At 48.1% G+C, this 19,494-nt stretch overlaps 1 protein-coding gene across 6 annotated transcripts in view; it reads right to left on the bottom strand.

Moving 5' to 3' along the window:
• The window catches only part of TEX14 (testis expressed 14, intercellular bridge forming factor), a 2,253,432-nt gene that overhangs the window by 1,381,124 nt on the left and 852,814 nt on the right, over positions 1 to 19,494 (bottom strand). For 5 of the 6 annotated variants that reach the window (XM_078679858.1, XM_078679856.1, XM_078679860.1 and 2 more), the window contains one exon: positions 5,214 to 5,327. The exons of the other annotated variant lie outside the window; for it this stretch is intronic. In XM_078679858.1, the coding sequence (XP_078535984.1) occupies positions 5,214 to 5,327 (114 nt within the window). The remainder of the gene's footprint in view (positions 1 to 5,213; positions 5,328 to 19,494) is intronic. 6 annotated transcript variants of the gene reach the window in all.

Raw genomic sequence — 19,494 nt, 5'->3', positions numbered from 1 at the left:
GAATATTCCAGATACCAGATCAACTGGAGTAAATCCCTTGGCTATGTTCTGGCGGGACCCCAGCTGCCCGTGGTGGTGGGATGTGAGGGCCTGGCCTGGTGTGGCAGGAGGCGTTTCGCTACCTCTGGATATGGATTACACCGTCGGCCTCGGAGTTCCTCCGGCTTAACGTACAGCCACAACTTGACCGCCTGCACGGCGACGTGCAACACTGGCGCACTCTGCCGGTCTCCCTGATGGGGAGAGCGGTACTCTTCAAAATGATGGCCTTGCCACGGCTGCTCTACGTGCTGCAGAGCTCCCCCTTTTTGATCCCGGACCAGGTTTTTTAAGTGGTGGAGGCGGAGCAACGCTCCCTTCTGTGGAGCGGTGGCTGCCCGCGGATTGCCCTTGCTAAGCTGCAACGCGATCCCTATGAGGGGGAACTGGCGGTCCCTGACATCCGCCTATACTACTGGGAGGCTCAGCTGGCCAACATTAACGGCTGGGTTTTTGCCCCGCAGGAGGAACCGACGTATCGAGTGGACCGGGTAGCCATGGGTGTGGATACCTATCTGGCGGCCCTTTACTCTGGGACACAACGTGGTTTGCCCCTACCCCCCCAGACTGCGGTGGTGGTCCAAGTCTGGAAGCGTGCGACGAAGTTACTCGCTGGGAGAGGAAGCTTACGGCTTAGACGCCCCTATGGAAGGAGGATTTACTGAGGGAAGTCGTTAAACTCCGCGATTTGCATAGTTGGGGCCTCATTGGCATAGACCAACTGGGCGATGTCTGGAAGAGGGGGCACGTGGTGGAATTCGCGGCTTTGCAGTCCGAATTCCAGATGGGGAATGGCGAATTTCTCCACTACCAGCAACTCGCGCACGCCATAAAGGCTCACCTAGCGCAGGGGGACCAGCTACCTGAGTATGCCCCACTCGAAGACAGACTGCTTCTAGACCCAATGATTGATAAAGCCATCTCACTCACCTACAAGTAGTTAATCAATAACCTCCCAGATACACTCGAGCCCCTGCGGGAAAAATGGGAATCGGATTTGGGTTTGCTAGAAGATGATGATTGGAGCGAGGCCTTACAGTGCCCCAGGGAAGTGGCGATTAGGGCACTATTCCGTCTGGTACAGCTCCGTATACTCCATAGGTCTTACACCCCACGCACAGTGCAATTTAAAATGGGATACGCGACATCACGCTTCCGCCTGAGAGGGTGTGGATACGAGGGTACATTCTTCCACATTCTCTGGGATTGCCCCAAAATTCGCTCCTACTGGGTGAGGTTGACAGACATAATGGGGGAGGTGGTTGGGGCGGAGGTGCCGCTGGAGGCCAGGTGGCATATACTGGGAGTCACGGGAGAGGTAACATGGCCAAAGGGAGAAAAGGTTTGCGAGCATGGTGGCTAAGAGAAACATCGCACGTCGGTGGGGGAGCGATTTACTACCAACAATAGAGGAATGGGAGCGGGACTTGGACTGGTGCCAGAGGGCGGAGAAGGTCATATATAACAGCAGAGGCTGCCCCAAAAAATGGGAAAAGATCTGGCAGGCCTGGAGAAGGTATAGGGGAGAGTGGATGGACGCCTCGGAGGATGAATAGAGGGGCCCCGCTGGGCCAGGAATCGCCCATGGTTTGTCTGTGTTCCCTCCTTGCAGGGTGAACAAAGTTTTAGACCCGGCTTCGGGCTGCATTTTTAGAGGAGGGGTGGGGGAGGAGGGGTAGTCAGGGGGGTGGGTGGTTGGCTGAGCAGGGAACGGACCGAAGACCGGAGTTAGGCTGGAGGGTACATTGAACTGGAGGTGGAGCATCCCATTAACCGTGAATGATTGGACTGATGTGATTCTTACACTGTAAACTAACTCTGCTCTTACTCTGCTCCTAAGTGTGTATTATGATGGAACTGTTGTTCTTTCAATAAAAAGATGTTTTAAAAAAATGCACTAGACCTGCAGGTCTAGTAACCTACAAAATCTCCTTGACCTAACTGAAATGCACTTGACCTTTCACTCTGAAAGATGAGCAAATGTGACGATTTTACTGCTCAATTACTTTGTGAGCAATAAAGATGCCTTTAAATCTTGCTATCTTGTCACATTTCCTCTGCTTTCAGAGGCAGAGGTCAAGTGTCAGTTTGTATTCCTACTCGCCAGAAAGGGCGAGTAGGACCTAAAATTAGCTGGTCCTGAATTAATCTGACTCGCAAATGTGAGCGGTCGAGTGAATTTTTCGAGCCCTGTTACCACTAGCATGTGAATGGGGCGATAAATGTATTGCCGCTTTGGCAGCGATAAAGTGCTGATAACTCGGCGATCAGTCCTTGAGAATATGCTCCAGTGTGTGTTGGGATTTCTGAAGCGACCCAGTAAGGGGAAAATGTCACACAAATTTGAATTCCTGGGGTGTGAACTGGGGGAAAAGGTGTATAGCGATCCACTAGATCTCCCCCAGAGTGCTCATCCATGTGGTATGGCTATAAATATAGCAAAAGATGACTCTGCCCTCGAACGCAACCCCACTCAAGTCGCTCACAGCCTATAATCGGTAAAGCAGGATCACACAAAACTGTGAAGTGTATGACTCTTGTTTCATGTTACAATTGTTTCATGTGAAGCCACAGCAAGTACACCTACCGTGTTGATCAGATGGGAATTTCTTTTGTAATGTGATTACTTTACTTCTAAATAAACACTTTAAAAAAGCTATTTTGTGCTGAAAGTTGACCCTCACGCTCTACCGCACCACTTTGTGCTATTCCCTTTTAATGCTTGCAAGATGGTGTCTGCAGCATGGCTAGGGCAAAAACCTTAGGTTTTGGTGTAACATCATATTTACTAAAATAACATGATGTGGCTTTGCACCAAATTCCATGGCAAAGAAAAGACGACGTCAGCAAAGGGTCAAGCAAAGTATCATCTGATTTACCTACATGTAACAAATGAATTTTTACCCTAAAGTACATTTTACATGTCTGGCACAAACAATATATATCGTTGCCGTAACTTAAGATGCTGCTTTTTACTTAAATAGACTCAGGGCATTCGATAAATTCGATGCTCTGTAGTATTTATTTAGTCATCATTCTGTTTTTCAAATACAATACAGCTATTTTCTTTTCTATCAGAAAGAGGGAAAGACTTCATGCTTCCCTCCAGGGGCATACACTTAAATCATACTGTAACAAGAAAACCTCAGGAACAATAAAAAAACGAGCATTATATTCATGTGAAATATTTTACAATTGTTACAGCACTAGTCATCAGTCTCAACAAGCAGCTACCATTGTACTATTTCCATTGTAAGATTAGTATTTACAAGCTGCTACCACTAGGAACAGTGGGCCTCATTTATGAGGCCATGCGTCACTTTTACGCCGCTGGTGCGTCACTTTTTGTGACGCACCAGCAGCGTATAAAATGTGCCTTGTTGCACCATATTTACAAAGTGACGCATCTAGGTAGATGCGTCACTTTGTAAACCCCTGCGCTACATCGTACCTGCGCCAGGTATAATGTATGCAGGGGGGTATTCCCACGCAAGAAAGGGTCGTAGAAGTGACGCAGTGAAATCTACCAGATTTCACTGCGCCACTTCTAGGACACAAATGCGTCAAAATCTTACGCCTGCCTCACAGCAGGCGTAAGACTGACACAGGCCCTTTCACATGGGGCCTGCCCCATGTGAAAGGACGCATTGCTGGAGTTGCGTCACTTTTGTGACACACTCCAGCAATGCATCACTTTTGCGGCATACAGATACGTCGGAAATACTGACGTATCTGTAACTCCTTGCGACATTATGCGTCATACTGTAAATATGACGCATCATTGGTGTCGCAAGGAGGGCGCAGTGAAAAGTGACGCATCGATGTTTTTACTCAGCAATGCGTCACTTTTCATAAATGAGGCCCACTGTTTTCATGTCTTTGGGACAGGAATCTGGACTAACTGTTCCAAACGAGTGGATACGTATCAAGTAACTGTATCCCCCTGGTGGTGGGCTTATGCAGGATCTTATACAGCAGGGTGTACTTCCTGTTAAGAGCTAATAACAGACATCACAGACTCACATTTGCGCCACAGTACGAGTCTGTAGCCCAGATTTACTAAGAAGTAATGCAATGCAGTAGAGCAAGTAAACTTGCTGAGCAGCACTACACTGTGTTGTGTAAATGGAAGCGAGCAGAACAGCTCCAAATCGACTAAGATGTGGGGCTGTTCAGCCCTCTCTTCCTGCGCAGGTGCAATTTATGCTGCCATGCACCAGTGCAGACACCCTTATGTCATAGTGCTATGGTGTCTTCGTTGTGGAAAGCGTCATTTTTTTCAGGTTTTGTTGTGCAGTTTTGAGTCCCTTCCTGTACAAGCACTATGCTTTAAGGTGTCCCCTCCTTGTCTGTGAGTTAGAATGCAGTACATGTGCAAAGAAGGGAAAATGAGGAGAAACAAAATTAATTCTCCTCGTTACACATGCCACAAGGAGACTCAAGAATTTGACAAAAATAGTTGACTACAATTCTTTGTAGATAGGGATTTGTGTCAAAACCCATGGGAGGTAGTGCATTGCACAAGCTTTAGATTACTTTGTGTTACAATCCAATACAAATCGATTGTAAATACCAACACAACACTTTGCGTCAGGTTTGAGTTAAAAAAAAGTAACACAAACACGGCTCAAATTCTGTGGAAATCATGGCCTCTTAGTCATGCAGGATAGCTGCATTTAGTGCAAGTGCTGCCAATTATATCATCAGCTGGTGCGGTGGTACTTTCTATCCTACACAGCGTTGCGATTCTTCATGCCATGTTTCATGCAGTGTTTCTCGTATAAAAGCCAATAAAGCTGGGACAAAATGTTTCTTTAGAAAGCAATATTTACATAATTTTTCAAAAGAAAGTTTTCGAATTAAAAATGTTTCTGCAATCTTGCACATAGGCATATTTCTAAGACATTTCAATGTGTCTGAAGGTTAATAATGACCTAATAATAATGAAGCTCTTGTAACAAGGAGTCTCTTGAGGTCCGAAATACTCTGTCGTAATATGGTGTTCATCTGTCCTGCTAATCATTCACTCTAATCCCTTCATTAATTCAACAATGTTCAACATTTTACAAGACATTGCTAGATCAAAGGAAACAAATATAAGCGCGTGGAGCCTAGTTTTGGATTCTGAACCACAAAGAAAAAACATGTTAGCAATTCCAAGCATTCTGTCTTACCTCATATACTCCTGTTCTGCAATGAGGAGATCAGCAAAACGAAGTTTGCTGCAGTTCTGGTGTGTGGTGCGATTCAGTTCCTTCACAGTGACTCTACTGCCACCCCACATCAAACTGTAGGCAAAGAAATACACATGCCGAGAGTCATCATACGTCAAAGTGACAGAGGGAAGAAAAACAAGCCAGGCAATGTATGCCAGCAACTTAAAAGGTAAAAACAGCAACAGAAAAGAAGAGCACACTAATTAGCAAGACACTAATGAAAATAATTCAATATTTACTTTGCGTTCCGAGAAAGGTTGTTCAAAAGTAGGTGAACTTCAACTATAATACATTGGATCCTTGTTTGGGGTGGTTGAAATCCCACCTCAAGAAATAATCACAACTCATCGCAGAGTGGACCCTTAAAGTCACTAAATTAACCTGAGCCCAACCCCTTGGTAGAATGCAAACAGGCTTAGCTTAGGGCAATGTGCAACGTAAATAGGCAATACCAAAAGAGTAGCCAAGCCAAAATGCAAAACAATAAAAATGTCAAACCGCATTAGAAAATAGATTTAAATTTAATACACAGAATAATACCAAGCAGTGGCAAAGGCAATAGATCTTTCGTTAGTCGCAAGCATTCTGGCAAACCTTGTTTTGTTTTGTCAGAGTTTTGGCAAAACTTTATTGCATGGGAATATGCCAGGCCCTCATCAATCTAAATACATCATTTGCTATAGGCAAAAAAGTATTTTTGGTATAAATAAAACACATTACCCTAGTACTTCCTGGCACTGAAGGGAACTACCTTGTGTGCGTATGTGTTTCTCGTGAAAGGGCTGCATGACGTAACTCGTAGTGAAGTCATGCTCGATTGGGTGGAAGAAAAATGTGAATGACACCAACCACAGTCTAATGGATGAAGTTTAGCTGAAACCCCTATAAGTAACTATGGTAAACACATAATTGTAGTAAAATCGAAAGGTCTTGGCTAACAGACACCTAAAAAGTCAATCAGTCTGCATTGGAATCACACCTCTTGCCTTTGGGGAAAAAAGAAAGAATAAGAAAGAAACAAAGAAGAAAAGAGAGTGAATAGAAGAAAGAAAAAAAAAGAAAGAAAGAAAAACAGAAAGAACATAGGAACGAAAGAAGAAAAGAAAGGAAGGAAGAAGACAGGAAAGAAAAAAGAAAGAAAGTGAGAAAAGAAAGTAAAAAGATAACAATATCTATGCGGCGCAGTTGCGGAAGACACTACCACCGGCCACGCAGGATTTGATTCAGATTTGGAGACAGCCTCTGCGTCGCATGGGATGGTGGAACACCCTGACAGGTGAAACCCCCTTGTGGCACAACGGGCGGCTATCTGGGCTCGTGAAACTACAGGGCTTGCAGGGGTGGGACAGCATTGGAATTTCGACACTGGGAGATGCGCTGTCTGGTACGACGCTTAAGTCCTTTCAGGATCTGTGTAGGGAATTTAGTATGCCTCGCTCTCAGTTTTTTAGATATCTTCAATTCCGCCATGCCCTCGTTCCGAGCCTAGAGGGCCTGGAGTCCCTCCCTGAGTTTAGCCCTCTAGAAGCAAAGGTGTTTATGGGAGATCTGGATACCAAAAAGATATCACGCATATGCCAGTCACTAGTCACACACTCTGCCCCCACATTGCAGCAGTTCCGGGAGACCTGGGAAGGGGACGTAGGAAAATTGGAGGAGGAGGATTGGAGGGAGGCGCTGGGAGCCCCCAGGGGTGCTGCCATAGCGATGCGCCTACGGCTCATCCAATTTAAGTATTTACATAGATTTTACTTCACTAGGGAGCGACTATGGCGGGCGGGGCTGGTTGCATCTTCGGACTGTCTGAGATGTGGCCAGGAAGTGGGGACATTTATACACACAGTGTGGAGTTGTGGCTCTTTAGATCGGTTCTGGAGGGGGGTGCTGGATTGCATGTCTGAGGTTCTGGGGTGGGAGCTCCCCCGTACACCGCAGTTAGGCTTATTGCAGGTGATGGATGGGGTGGGAGGTAATGTCTACAAGAGGCATTTACTGCTGCTGGGCCTCACATTGACCAAAAGAGACGTGGCTAGAGCGTGGTAGGATCCGCGAGCCCCTTCTGTGGTGGGGTGGAAGAGAGGGCTAGACTTCTGTATGGTGATGGAGCAGTCGATTTTTGTAGCCCAAGGATGCCCACGAAAGCACTATAGAATCTGGAAACGTTGGGCTGACTTTAGGGGCCTGTGACTTGAGCCGCCGGTGGACCGGAAAGATCTTCCGGAGGTGGCATGAAGGGGCCATGGTAGAGGGGCATGCATGTAGCCATTTCGATGTGTAATATGAAGGAGACACGTGACGGACCTAGTGCGACTTGGGTGGGTGGGATCTGGGAGGGGGAGTTCGGGGGGGAGGGGAGTGGGGTGCTTACTATTGCTTTGTTTATGTCTGTTTATCAAAGAAAAGAAAAGTTGCTTGCATCTCAATTGATGTGGTATATGTGTCCTGCAGATATCTTTGGTGTGCAGAGCTCTGCGGAATGTGTGAAATCTATCAAAAGTCTGTTTTAAAAAAGATAACAATATAGAACAGCTTCAAATGGATACAATCTGGTATGTTGTAAAATAGCAACAGTCAGAAAAGCAAAACACTCTGAAAGGAATTTACAATGGCATCAGCAGGAGATAAAGATGGAATGTGCCCAGTGTTCACATAAAATCCTGCTATGACCTCGGGATCTAAACACAAAGGCCACACTAAAGTAATTACAAAGTAAAAACAAAACCACTAGCACAGAAAGGAACTAGCTTGTGTGCGGATGAGTTCCTTTTGAAACAGCACTCAAAGTGAAGCTAAGCATTGGTTATTTTAGTATAAAAAAGTCTTGGCAAATGCCAGACCTAAAAACTCATGATTCCGAGTTGAAATCAATATAGTGCCAAAAAGCATAAAACACCAGTGTTTGTCAATGGTCGCAGTAGGCTGGGACCTAGGCGTAATTTAAGGTCGACATCAGTGGAGCACAGGTGGGGTTCATGTACCAGTTTGTCATGGTAACATTTTTTACCTTCTGGCTTTAAGGCCCAATCTACCACAGAGTTACACTTTTATTGTCCCCCAGGACCTCAGAGGAAGCAGAGAAGTGCCATATTTTCAAAGATATGGATGGTTGCAGTTCTGCTCTCAGGACAGTTTTTGTGCAGGAAGTATTACATTTAACTGTGCCCAAAGCAAAGCCTTCCAGGGCCATGGATAGTACAAACAAGAGAACTTCAGAAAAGGGTGCAGACAGAGGATCAACCAATTTAAATGTGCACCAAGCCACAAATTTGTCCCATCGGCAGGCATAAATAGTTTTAGTGGAGTAACGCATGGCTGCCAGAATATCATACACTTCAGGGGGAGATCAAACACCCTCAGTTGTCACCGCTTAAACTCCACGCATAAAAGTGGAGAGTGGACAGGTTTGGGTGCAGTACACTGCCATGTTGCTGCCACAGAAGATCCTCCTGAATGAGCAACCTGACTGGAGGACAGATGCTCATGCAGCAGCCTGACTGAAGGACAGATTCTAATGCTCAGGGGTTCGGGAGTACCATGCTCTCTGTGCCCAGTCTCGAGCCACAAGGATGACATAGGCTCGGTTGTTCTTAATCTGGACAAGAGTGGTGGCAGCGGGAAGGTGTATGGGAGTCCTGAGCTCCACTCGAGACACAATGCATTTTCGAGCGAGAGACTCCTTGGAAACTCCAGTGAGGAGAAGTGCTGACCTTGCATGTTCTGGCAGCTGTAAATAGATCTATCTGAGGCTACCCCCAATCTTGGAAGAGACCTTGAACAACCTTAGGATGGAGACACCATTTGTGATACACTAGGCATTGACAGCTGAGTTTTTCTGGTCTGGCCTTCGGAGAGTCCACCAGATTATGAACCATCAGGAATATGTCCTGATATTGCAGTCATATCCAGAGATGCAGAGCCACTTGACATAGGGCCCACGACTCCACCCCGCCCTGCTTGTTGCAATACCACTTGGTGGTGGTGTTGCCCATGAACATCTGAACAAGCCTTCCCTTGATGGAACAAATAAAGGCTTTCAAAGTCAGTCGAATTGCTCTCAATTTAAACAAGTTGATGTGGAGCTGAGACTCTGTAGGACATCAAACTCCTCTGATCTAAACCTATCCCATATGGCCTTCCAAACTAGGAGGGATGCACCTGTCACCACTGCGAGCTCTGGGTGGGGAAGAGAGCGAGGTCTGCTGTTGAACCAATCGTGGTCCGTGAGCCACCATTGCAGGTTTTTTGCAGTCCCCTCTGAATATCTGACCAGGTTGGAGAGATTTTAGTGATGCAGTGGCCAAGGTCTTTACATCTCAATGCAATGCCCGCATATGTCAAGTGCAAAAGACACACAATTGTTGGACGGAATGCAGAGCAAATCAAAACATTCACCCTAGTCAAGAAATCTGGGTTAAATCCCTCATTCTTTTGCTCACCATGCCACCCCAGTTTAGACCTGCCCACATGCTAAACAGTCTTGACCCTGTGCCTCATGGGAACAGTCCAGCCCGAAATGCCAAGCCAGGTCCTCCCTGGACCGGAAACAAGCAAACTAGGACCAATTTTGAGGTTTCAGCCCTCATCAGCCAGGATAGGTTGAATCCGGTGGCACAGTGAGCCCAGGACCCCTGTCTGGGCATATACTCGGCGCACTTAGGGCAAAAAAGACACACAGTTGATGAATGGAATGCAGAGCAAATGGAAAGATTCACCCCCAGTCAAGAGATCTGGGTTAAATCCATCACTCTTTTGCTCACCATGCCACCCCAGTTAAGACCTGGCCATATGCAAATCAGTCTTAGCCCTCTGCCCCATGGGAACAGTCCAGCCCGAACTGCCAAGCCAGTTCCTCCTTGGATCGGAAACAAGCACCCTAGGATCAGTTTCGGGGCATCACCCATCATCAGCCAGGATAGCTTGACTCCATTGGCATGGAGAACACGGGACCCAAGTTTGGGTATACCCGTCCCACTTCGGGTGACAAATGCAAAATCGACAATTGATGGGCAGAATGCTGCACAGTGCTTGTTTCCAGTCCAGGGAGGACCTGGTCTGGCAGTTCAGAATGGACTGTTCCCATGGGGAACAAGGTCGAGACTGATTTGCATATGGTTGGGTCTTAACTGGAATGGCGTGGGGAGCAAAAAAACGATGGATTTAGGCCCAGATCTCTGTACTGCGGTGAATGTTTGACATTGTGCAGTGTTCTGTCCATCAATTAATCTTTTTGCATATGTCAACAGGCATGTTTTACCAACTGGATGCAGGAGGTGATGAGACCTAGCAGTTTCAAAGTCTGTCTCACCTAAATCAAGGATAGAGGCTGAAACATCAGTATCATTGCCAGAATATCCTGGACTCTCTGTTGCGGAGTATAACACCAAAACGGCATAGTATCGAAATAAGCTCAGATGAAGGGGAGCATCTGAGAGGGAGTGTTGTATGACTTCGGTATGTTGATCGTCAACCCCAAGAGACCAAGAGGTCCACGGAGATGGGAGAGGACTGCCTGGGGCAAGCCTCTTTACAACTGCCTGTTGTTGAGGTAGGGTAGGGTAAGCCTAGTAGATGTGCTGTCAGGGGTGAGGTATTGGTAGAGGAAGGTGGAGCCCCCAGGAGTGGGGCAATGAGGGCAAGTAGTGTCCCTGGGCCCCTGAGCAGGACATCAGTAAGGTGTTTTCAGATAGCTGCACTCTCGTGGAACGGTAAATAGTATACTTATCTACCGTCCAGTTCTGTATTGTTTCGAGTCCGCCCTATTCAGGAGGATCTAATATGTCTTGGGTGGGGTAGCCTTGTAGTCAGACTTTCTTCAAACGTCCTGCCCCTCAGTCACACCTACTTGGGTCCCGTGTCTCCCATTTGCCATTTCACGAGAGTGAAGCTATCTGCGCTTTTAATTGAGAAAAAGATAGGGACAAACCCTCATTAAAGAACCAGGAAGGGATCCCCATTTTGCCCTGAAGAAAGCCCAGGACTCATGTGGCCCACCCAATAGGGCTGAAACATTTTGGCATGGCATTAGGGTCATAGGACCATTACCTTCTGACAACTCCCACTTTAATTCTTTTTAATATCCCCTGCGACTTCAGAAAATAAAGGGATACCTGGAGACGGAGGAGGAGTTTTTATCTTTAGACCCGCTGGACTAGTTCTCTTAAGTGCCTCCTGAAACATGGTCGAGCCCACCCTGACCTTTAGGTGTCAGGGTGAAACCGATAATGAAGCATGACACTACTAGAGAGTGTGAGGGTTGTAGGAAGTTGGAATCGGACTACATGGCATTTTGGGCCTGTTTGCAGTAAGGGAAACAAGAACTGCTGCAAAGGTGGGTAGGGTTATCCCTGGGAACTTTTACCCCATTGGTTAGCATGTGCCCAGGATTTATTTCCACCCACTAGCTAATGCAAGTCATAAATATTGCACCCCCCTCATCTACGTCACAACCTTTTCTGGAACAGCAGAATATGACTGAACCTGCTATCTGTATCCTGGGAGGAGCCCTGAAGAACTGGACCTACTTTCTCTGGTACCCAGGACAAAGAGTGGACTCCAGAGTCCTTTGTAGCTACAGGGAGGCAACAACTGCAAGAGGCCTTTTCCTGGAAGTACCTAGCTGACCAGTAGCAATCGGACCTGGACTTGACCCTGCTGTTGGACTATGCCTTGACACAAGATTTTGTCACTTATTTTTCGCAACCCCGACACACAATCCATTTTGGGATTTACAAAGCCACCTGTCTCAATTTCCACAGCTTTGTAAAAAAAAAGTATCTGATATAGACTTGTAGCCACAGATTCCTTACAATTAAATAGCGCTCTGATGCCTGGTCTGTAGGCGCTTTGTAACTTGCTGCTAGCACAGTTCAAGAGCCAATGAGGATTTATCTAAAACAGTGTACTTTTAACATTTCTTTAAAGCTGTGTTAAGGTTTTACTTTCAGATTACCATGTAGTGTGTTTCAAACTGGATGCCAGTTTCCGTTTTTGAACTGGAGAGGACTTTCAACACATTTTTTAGATTAGATTTGTGCGATTCTGAGTCTGCCGGCATGTTAAAAATTACCATCCTATGTATGGTATTCCCCCAAATTTGTGTCTTCTGTAGCTGAACACATTTTTGTTGGCGAAAGTATTCTGCACACTTTACTCCTGCTAACCAGTGATGAAATGCCTGTGCTCCCCTTTTTAAACATGATGAAATTGGCATACACCTATTTGGCAGATCTAATTGACTCTTAAATCCCTAATATTTGGAACAATATGTACCCAATGCCTGAACGTTAAATGCTACTAGAGGACTGCAGAAACCATTGTGCCAACAACTAAAGTAGCACTGTAAAACATGTTCATAGGTCTTACATTTCTGAATGGGTGGGCAGTTCTACAGGGGTGAAATACAGGTCCCTACAGCCTCTGCTGCACAAGGGGTCCCACAACACTCCAGAGGGCCCCCACCCAAAAGTGACGCAACTCCAGCAATGTGTACTTTCACATGGGCAAGTCCCATGTTGTTAGTGCCTGCGTCAGTCTTACGCCTGACATGAAGCAGGCGTCAGATTTTGACGCATTAGCGGCCAAGAAATGGCGCAGTGAAATCCTATAGATTTCACTGCGTCACTTCCGTGACCCCTTTCTTGCGTCCAAACGTCCCCCTTGCATACATTATACCTGGCGCAGGGGTTTACAAAGTGACGCATCTGTACATCTCTGAAACTTGAGGACTGGATTGATTAGTCTCTTATTTCAGTTTATGTTTTCAGACTGTTATGTCGAGACCCCTGAGGAAGGGTCACCACTGACCCGAAATGCATTCGGTTTTAAGAGAATTTGTGCTAAAATTTCAACCACTACCAAAAAGTAATTGGTAGAGAAGAATTTTCCTTTATCAATAAATAAAAAGGAAAAGTATAAACCTTGGATGACTTGGTCTTAATCAAAAATAGCGTTTATAAACTTAGTGAAGAAAACAGAGAAGTTTTCGAGATAAGTGCTACCATCAGCCAGGCAGCGGTTTTCCAAACCTGGCATTCTTGCAGTCATTATTCCTTCAGCGTCTTCAGGCAAAGCGCGACAACAGGGACGCACACAGATAAAAACCAAGAGAAACTCAACCCATTTGATAATTGAGTGCACTAAATTGAAATTTTTGGGTATTATGACATCTAACATTAAAAAACATTTTGAGGCAGGCACTGTATCCACAACAATCCCAACAATCAATTACATCTACGTCCCTCGTCCTCGACCCAGTCATCACACATGAGGTATTCCACAAGACAGGAAACAAAATAGGAAACGCTTTTTAGATTCCACCCACCCTCCTGCCAGGTGCTATAACATACCTCATTACTAGAAGCACATCCTGTTTTGTTTCCTGTCGGTGGATACTGATGGGTGATGCTTGGGTGAGTGCCAGGCACTTACCTGCTACGCTTGTCCTGTGGTTTCCTCCTTTGCGGGGCTCTGGGGGGTGCTCGTGGACCTTCGTGGGATTTGGGAGTCGGGCTGCTGGGCCTCATGGACTTCCCCTGGAGGCGGGGGACCTGGGTTGCGGGGCTTCTCGGGTCCCCCGATCTTCTTCTTGGATGGCCTCTCTTTCCTGCGCGAGGGTTCCTGTTTCTTCCCTTGTGGTCGGCTCCTTTTGGGTCACTTTGCTTCCGGATGCAGGCGGGACCGGACGCTTTGTTTCGAGGGCTCCTCTGCTCCCTTTCGCCTGTTTGGGCACCTGGTTGGGCTCCAGAGTGCTCGTCTTCCTTCCTGATTGGACGGGGATTTTGGAGCGGTGACGTCATCGGCTTGCCGTCGGAGTCAGTGCCTTCCGGATGATTTCCTTCGGCGGCCGCTGCTTGGGGGCTCGTCTTTGGCCCCTCCTTCTTCCTCGTTCGTTTACCGCTTGGAATCAGCTGATGGGCGAGTGCTGTATTCCTTTATTTGGTGGGAGTCTGGTGGTTGTTTTCATTTTGTGGGGTGCTTGTGGTGCAGACTGTGCGTCCCAAGTCTGCTCTGTTTGCTGGATCGCTGAGGTTCGAAGGAACGCCTTCACTATGGGGAAACACGACAGGAAGAGAAAGCATGTCTCTCCTGTTCGGTCTTCCTCTTCTTCCCCGGACAGTGGGGATTCTGCTCCTTCTGCGAAACATGCCAGTTTGGATACCAAAAGATTTAAGCGCCTGATATTGGAGACATTGTCTGATATTCGGGCTTCCAAGAAGGGTGTTGGGGGTCGCACTGAGACTGCTGCTGACCTTTATTCTGATATTTCTTCGCCTGGTTCCTCTGATGAGTCTTCCTTGGGTGCGGTGGATCTCAAGGGCAAGTACATTTCCAGGGAACTGTTGCCGGACCTTCTTTCTCATGTTCGGGAGAATATGGTTTTCCCTGATGCCCAGCACCTCCCGGGACTCTGTTCTGCTGCAGTTTCGGAAACCTGTTGCTTCTTCTATGCCTATCCACCCCTTTGTAACGGATGTTCTCCTGAAAGAATGGAAGGACCCTGACCATATTGCAATGCCCAGGTTTATGTCGAAGCTCTATCCTTTACAGGATATGGAGGTTGCCTTTCCCGATTCTGTGCAGGTGGATTCGATTGTTGCTTCCCTGGTGGGTTGGCCTTCTATGGTGGATGATAATATCCTGAAGGATGGCGTGGATATGAAGATGGACTCTGCGCTGAGTAAATCCTATGCTAGCTCTAACCTGGCTATTCGTTCGGGGGTGTATGGTGCCTACGTAGCTCAGTCTTTGCTGGCTGACTTTAAGACTTTGTTTTCCACGATGCAGGAGGGGGGCAGTTGTCCTGAGTTGCTGGAATCTATGGAACGTCAGACGGAGTTCCTTTCAGACATCACCTTTGACTCTGTCCGGGCTTCTGCTCTGTCTTGTGGTTCCTCTATTGCTGCCCGTCAGAACTTGCTGCTGCGGGATTGGAAGACGGATGCAGCTCAGCGTTCCATGGCATTGAGGTTGCCATTTTCTGGTACTCATCTTTTTGGGGACGCTCTGGAGGATAGGCTGTATAAGGTCTTTAAAGAGCAGAAGCATTCTTTGTCATTCCGTCATCATCCTTCTCAAAAAGGTGCCTCCTTCTCGAATGCCCGGTCCTTTCGCCAGCCTACCAGGTTTCAGCAGTCTTCGTCTAAGGGCCAGCGGGGTGCTGGTAGGTCCTATCCGAGGAGGTTCCAGAAGAAGCCCCCGCTGGATGGGGGGACTGGCACACAGCGTTCCTGATATGCCATTCCGGTGCCCGGTCTCGTTGGTGGTCCGCCTGCGGTTGGTGGGAGACTGCGGCTGTTCCTCCCTGCTTGGCGGCTGACGACCTCCGACCAGTGGGTGCTGGATGTTCTTTCCAGGGGTTACCAGATAGAGTTTCTGTCTCCTCCTCCTCCCACCGGTGTTGTGGCGACCCCGTTGCCTTTGGACCCATCTCACCGTCTGGAGTTGCTGGAGGGTGTTCGGGTTCTGTCCGAAAAGCTGGCGATTGCCACAGTCCACCCCCCGGAACATGGGTTGGGGACCTATTCCATCGTCTTTGTGGTCCCAAAGGTCACAGGGGGTTACCGAGTGGTCATCAATCTTCGGACCCTGAACTTGTTTGTGCAGAAGATCCCGTTCGAAATGGAGACTTTTCAGAAGGTGGTTCCCTTGATCCAGGAGGGCTGGGTGCTCACCTCGCTCGATCTCCAAGATGCTTACCTCCATGTACCAATGGCGTTAGGAGATCAGCGGTTCCTGCGCTTCTGCTGGAGGGTCGCCACTGGCAGTTCTGCGTCCTTCCCTTTGATCTCCCGTCCGCCCCCAGGGTGTTCACCAAGGTGGCGGCTCCCTTGGTGGCTCACCTCCATCTCCTGGGGGTGTCTGTGTTTCCATATCTGGACGACTGGCTGCTCCAGGCTCCGTCCCCGGAGGTCATGTCTCGCCATCTTTCCTTGACCATGCGTACGCTCAAGGTTCATGGATTTCTCATCAATTTGCCGAAGGGTCACCTGGTGCCTGCCACTCGGATGGCCTTCATAGGGGCCATTTTCGAATCCATTCTGGGCAAAGTGTTTCTCCCGGAGTCCAGGATTTTGCGTCGTCAGTCATTGCTGAGGAGGTTGTTCACCCGGGATTCGGCTCCTCTCCTACAGTGGGTGGTGGTTCAAGGTCACATGTCTGCCACTGTCTTCACGGTGCCCTGGGCCAGGGTTCATCTTCGGCCGCTGTTGTGGCATGTTCAACGTTGGGTCCGTTTTCCTGTCTGGGACTTCTCAGTTCCTGTGCCTGTGTCTCTGGAGTTGGTGTCTGCTCTACAGTTGTGGCTGGAATCTGTCGAAGGGAATGTGGATCCATCCCCCGCCCCCTTTGGTGTTGACCACGGATGCCAGCGCATCGGGCTGGGGTGCAACTTTGGATTCTTGGGCGGTGCAGGCTTGTTGGATTCTGTCGGAGTCATGCCGGTCATCCAATTGGTAGGAGCTGTCCGCAGGGGAGACGGCGCTTCGCTTCTTCCTGGATCGTCTTCAGGGGTGCAACGTCTTGGTGAGATCGGACAACACTGTGTCAGTGGCCTACATCAACCACCAGGGCAGTACCCGCTGTCTTTCCCTGAACCTGGTGGCATGTGCGATTGCGAGTTGGGCTGAACTTCATCTTTTGGCCCTCTCTGTTCTGCACATTCGGGGTGTGGACAACGTGGTGGCGGATTACTTGAGTCGGAGGTTCCCGTCCTCTCTCTCCCTGTGTCTCGCTCCTCGGATTTTCAGGTTGATCTGCCGGAGGTTCAGGACTCCGGTACTGGACCTGTTTGCCTTCCAGTCCAGTGCCCTGCTTCCCCTGTTCTGCTTCCGTTCTCCGGAGAGGGGGGCTTGGGGAGTGGATGCTTCATTGGCCTCTGATCCCCTTGGTTCCTTTATGCCTTCCCTCCTTTTCCTCTGATTCCTGCTTTCTTGCTGAAGGTTCAGCGGGTGGGGGCTCAGGTGGTGGCTGTTCTCCCTTATTGGCCGTGGCGGTCCTGGTTACCTCTGCTGCTGGGTCTGGCAGTGGGTCCTCCATGGATTCTGCCCCGCTGCCCGTCTCCCCTGGGGTCCCTGTCTTCCTCCCTGCTGGTTCCTCTCACCTTGGCGGTCTGGAGGTTGAACGGCTGTCTCTTGGGGTACGGGGTTTGCCCAACCACCTCATCACTGTGATGCAGGCTTCTCGTCGGAAGTCCACTTTGGCCTCATATTTCAAGCACTGGGCTTCTTTTTCTTCTTGGTGTGCTGCCCTGGGCCTGTCTCCTGCCTCTTGTGCTGTTTCTTTTGTTCTGCAATTTTTTTTGGATGGCTTTCAGAAACACTATGCTCTGTCCACTTTGAAGGGTCAGTGGGCTGCTATTCGGGCTTTTCAGGATCCGGCTTCTCTTCTGCCTTCGGATGGGTTGTTGGTTTCCCGTCTGTTTCGGAGTTTCTCTCTATCTGCTCCTTCTGTCCGCTCTCCGGTTCCTCCTTGGGATCTTTCTTTGGTTTTGGGTGCTTTGCAGTCCCCTCCTTTTGAGCCTTTGGAGTCCGTGGACCTCAAGTTTCTGTCTTTCAAGGTGGCGTTTTTGGTTGCTGTTACTTCTGCGAGGCGGTTGGGCGAGCTTACGGCCTTGCATTGCTCTCCCTCCTTTTTGCGTTTTCTGGACGACACGGTGGTCCTCTCTTTGGATCCCGGGTTTCTGCCTAAGATTCGTTCTTGTTTCCATTCTTTCCAGGAGTTGGTTCTTCCTTCTCTCTGTCCATCTCCTTCCTCGCCTTCTGACCTCTTGCTCCATTCTTTGGATGTGAGGCGTGCCTTGTCTGTTTATGTTGCTCGATCTGCTGAGTTTCGGTCTTCTGACTCCCCCTTTGGTTTGGCTGGTGGAGGTAAGGCTGCCTCCCGTCTCACTTTGGGTCGCTGGATTAAAGCTGTGATCTCGATGGCTTATCAGGGCTCTGCTTTGCCATGCCCCTCGATGATTCAGGCGAGGTCCACCAGGAGTGTGTCTGCTTCGTGAGCTGCTTTCCATGGGGTTCCCCTTGAGGAGATTTGTCGGGCAGGGACTTGGGCATCCGGGTCCACCTTTGTGAAGCATTATCGCTTGAATTGTGCTCTGTCTGGTCGGACAAATTTTGGTTCTGGTGTGTTGCAAGCTGTGGGGGTCCCCCCCTCTGTCTGAGTCTGTTTTGTTATTAAACATTTCACTTGCTGCACTCCTTAGTGTCTGGTCTTGTTTCGGTATATGGTGTGCCAAATGCCTTCATGGGGGGTTGCTTTGGTATGCCTCATGTGTGATGACTGGGTCGAGGACGAGGGACGTAGAGGTAATACTATGATTACTTTAGGTAATCCCCGTTACTCTTAGTCCTACTCGTCCTCGACTCATTCATACTTCCTGCCTGCCCTCCCTTTCCAGGCCTTTGTTGCTTGGTATGTCAGGATGTGCTTCTAGTGGTGAGGTATGTTATAGCACCTGGCAGGAGGGTGGGTGGAGTCTAAAAAGCGTTTCCTGTTTTATTTCCTGTCTTGTGGAATACCTCATGTGTGATGACTGGGTCGAGGACGAGTAGGACTAAGAGTAATGGGGATTACCTAAAGTAATCATAGCATTAACTAGTCTCCTGCGGATTAGGTACTGTGAGTGGGACTGGCAGATCATTTAACTTTTCAGCTTGTTTAAAACAACCCTGTTCAAACTAATCATCTTGATCCTTTTTATCATTACAACTAGCCCCTGAGGTTGTAATGACCACAGTCTGTTTTTTTAAACTGTTGATTCCCCACGTCTGAAGTATTGGCTCTAAGTACTAGAGCAAAAGAGACTTGGCAAGGTTTTTTCCTGGACTACAAGTTGTTTACTACTTAGCTTTGGAATTAAATTAAAAATTGAATGCATTGCAGTCATTATTACAGAATTGAGGCCTTCAGGCATGTGAGGTTGGGAGAAATGTTCACCTATCCCTGCTGTATGCGTAAAGGAAGCCCTATATTCCAAGATAGAGGCATAATTTATTAGTAATTTGTCCTTAGAATCTGAGTCTGCCTGTGCACGAATGCTAGGCTCCTCAACTAGACACCTAGGGACACATTTACAAGCCCATATCGCAACCACAAGGTCACTTTTCAGGATGTTGTACAGGCGATAGGGGCCTTATTTACAAGGCAGCATTAAGCCATTTAACGTGGCTTTATGCTGCCTTGTGAATAAGGTCCCCGTTCATGCTACACTTAGCATGAAAGGGGAGGGCAATGGGTGTTCCAC

Source organism: Lissotriton helveticus, chromosome 3_1, assembly GCF_964261635.1.
Source record: "Lissotriton helveticus chromosome 3_1, aLisHel1.1, whole genome shotgun sequence".
NCBI lineage: Eukaryota > Metazoa > Chordata > Amphibia > Caudata > Salamandridae > Lissotriton > Lissotriton helveticus.
Note: the sequence above shows the minus strand (reverse complement) of the source record. Positions and strands in the feature narration are given on the sequence as shown.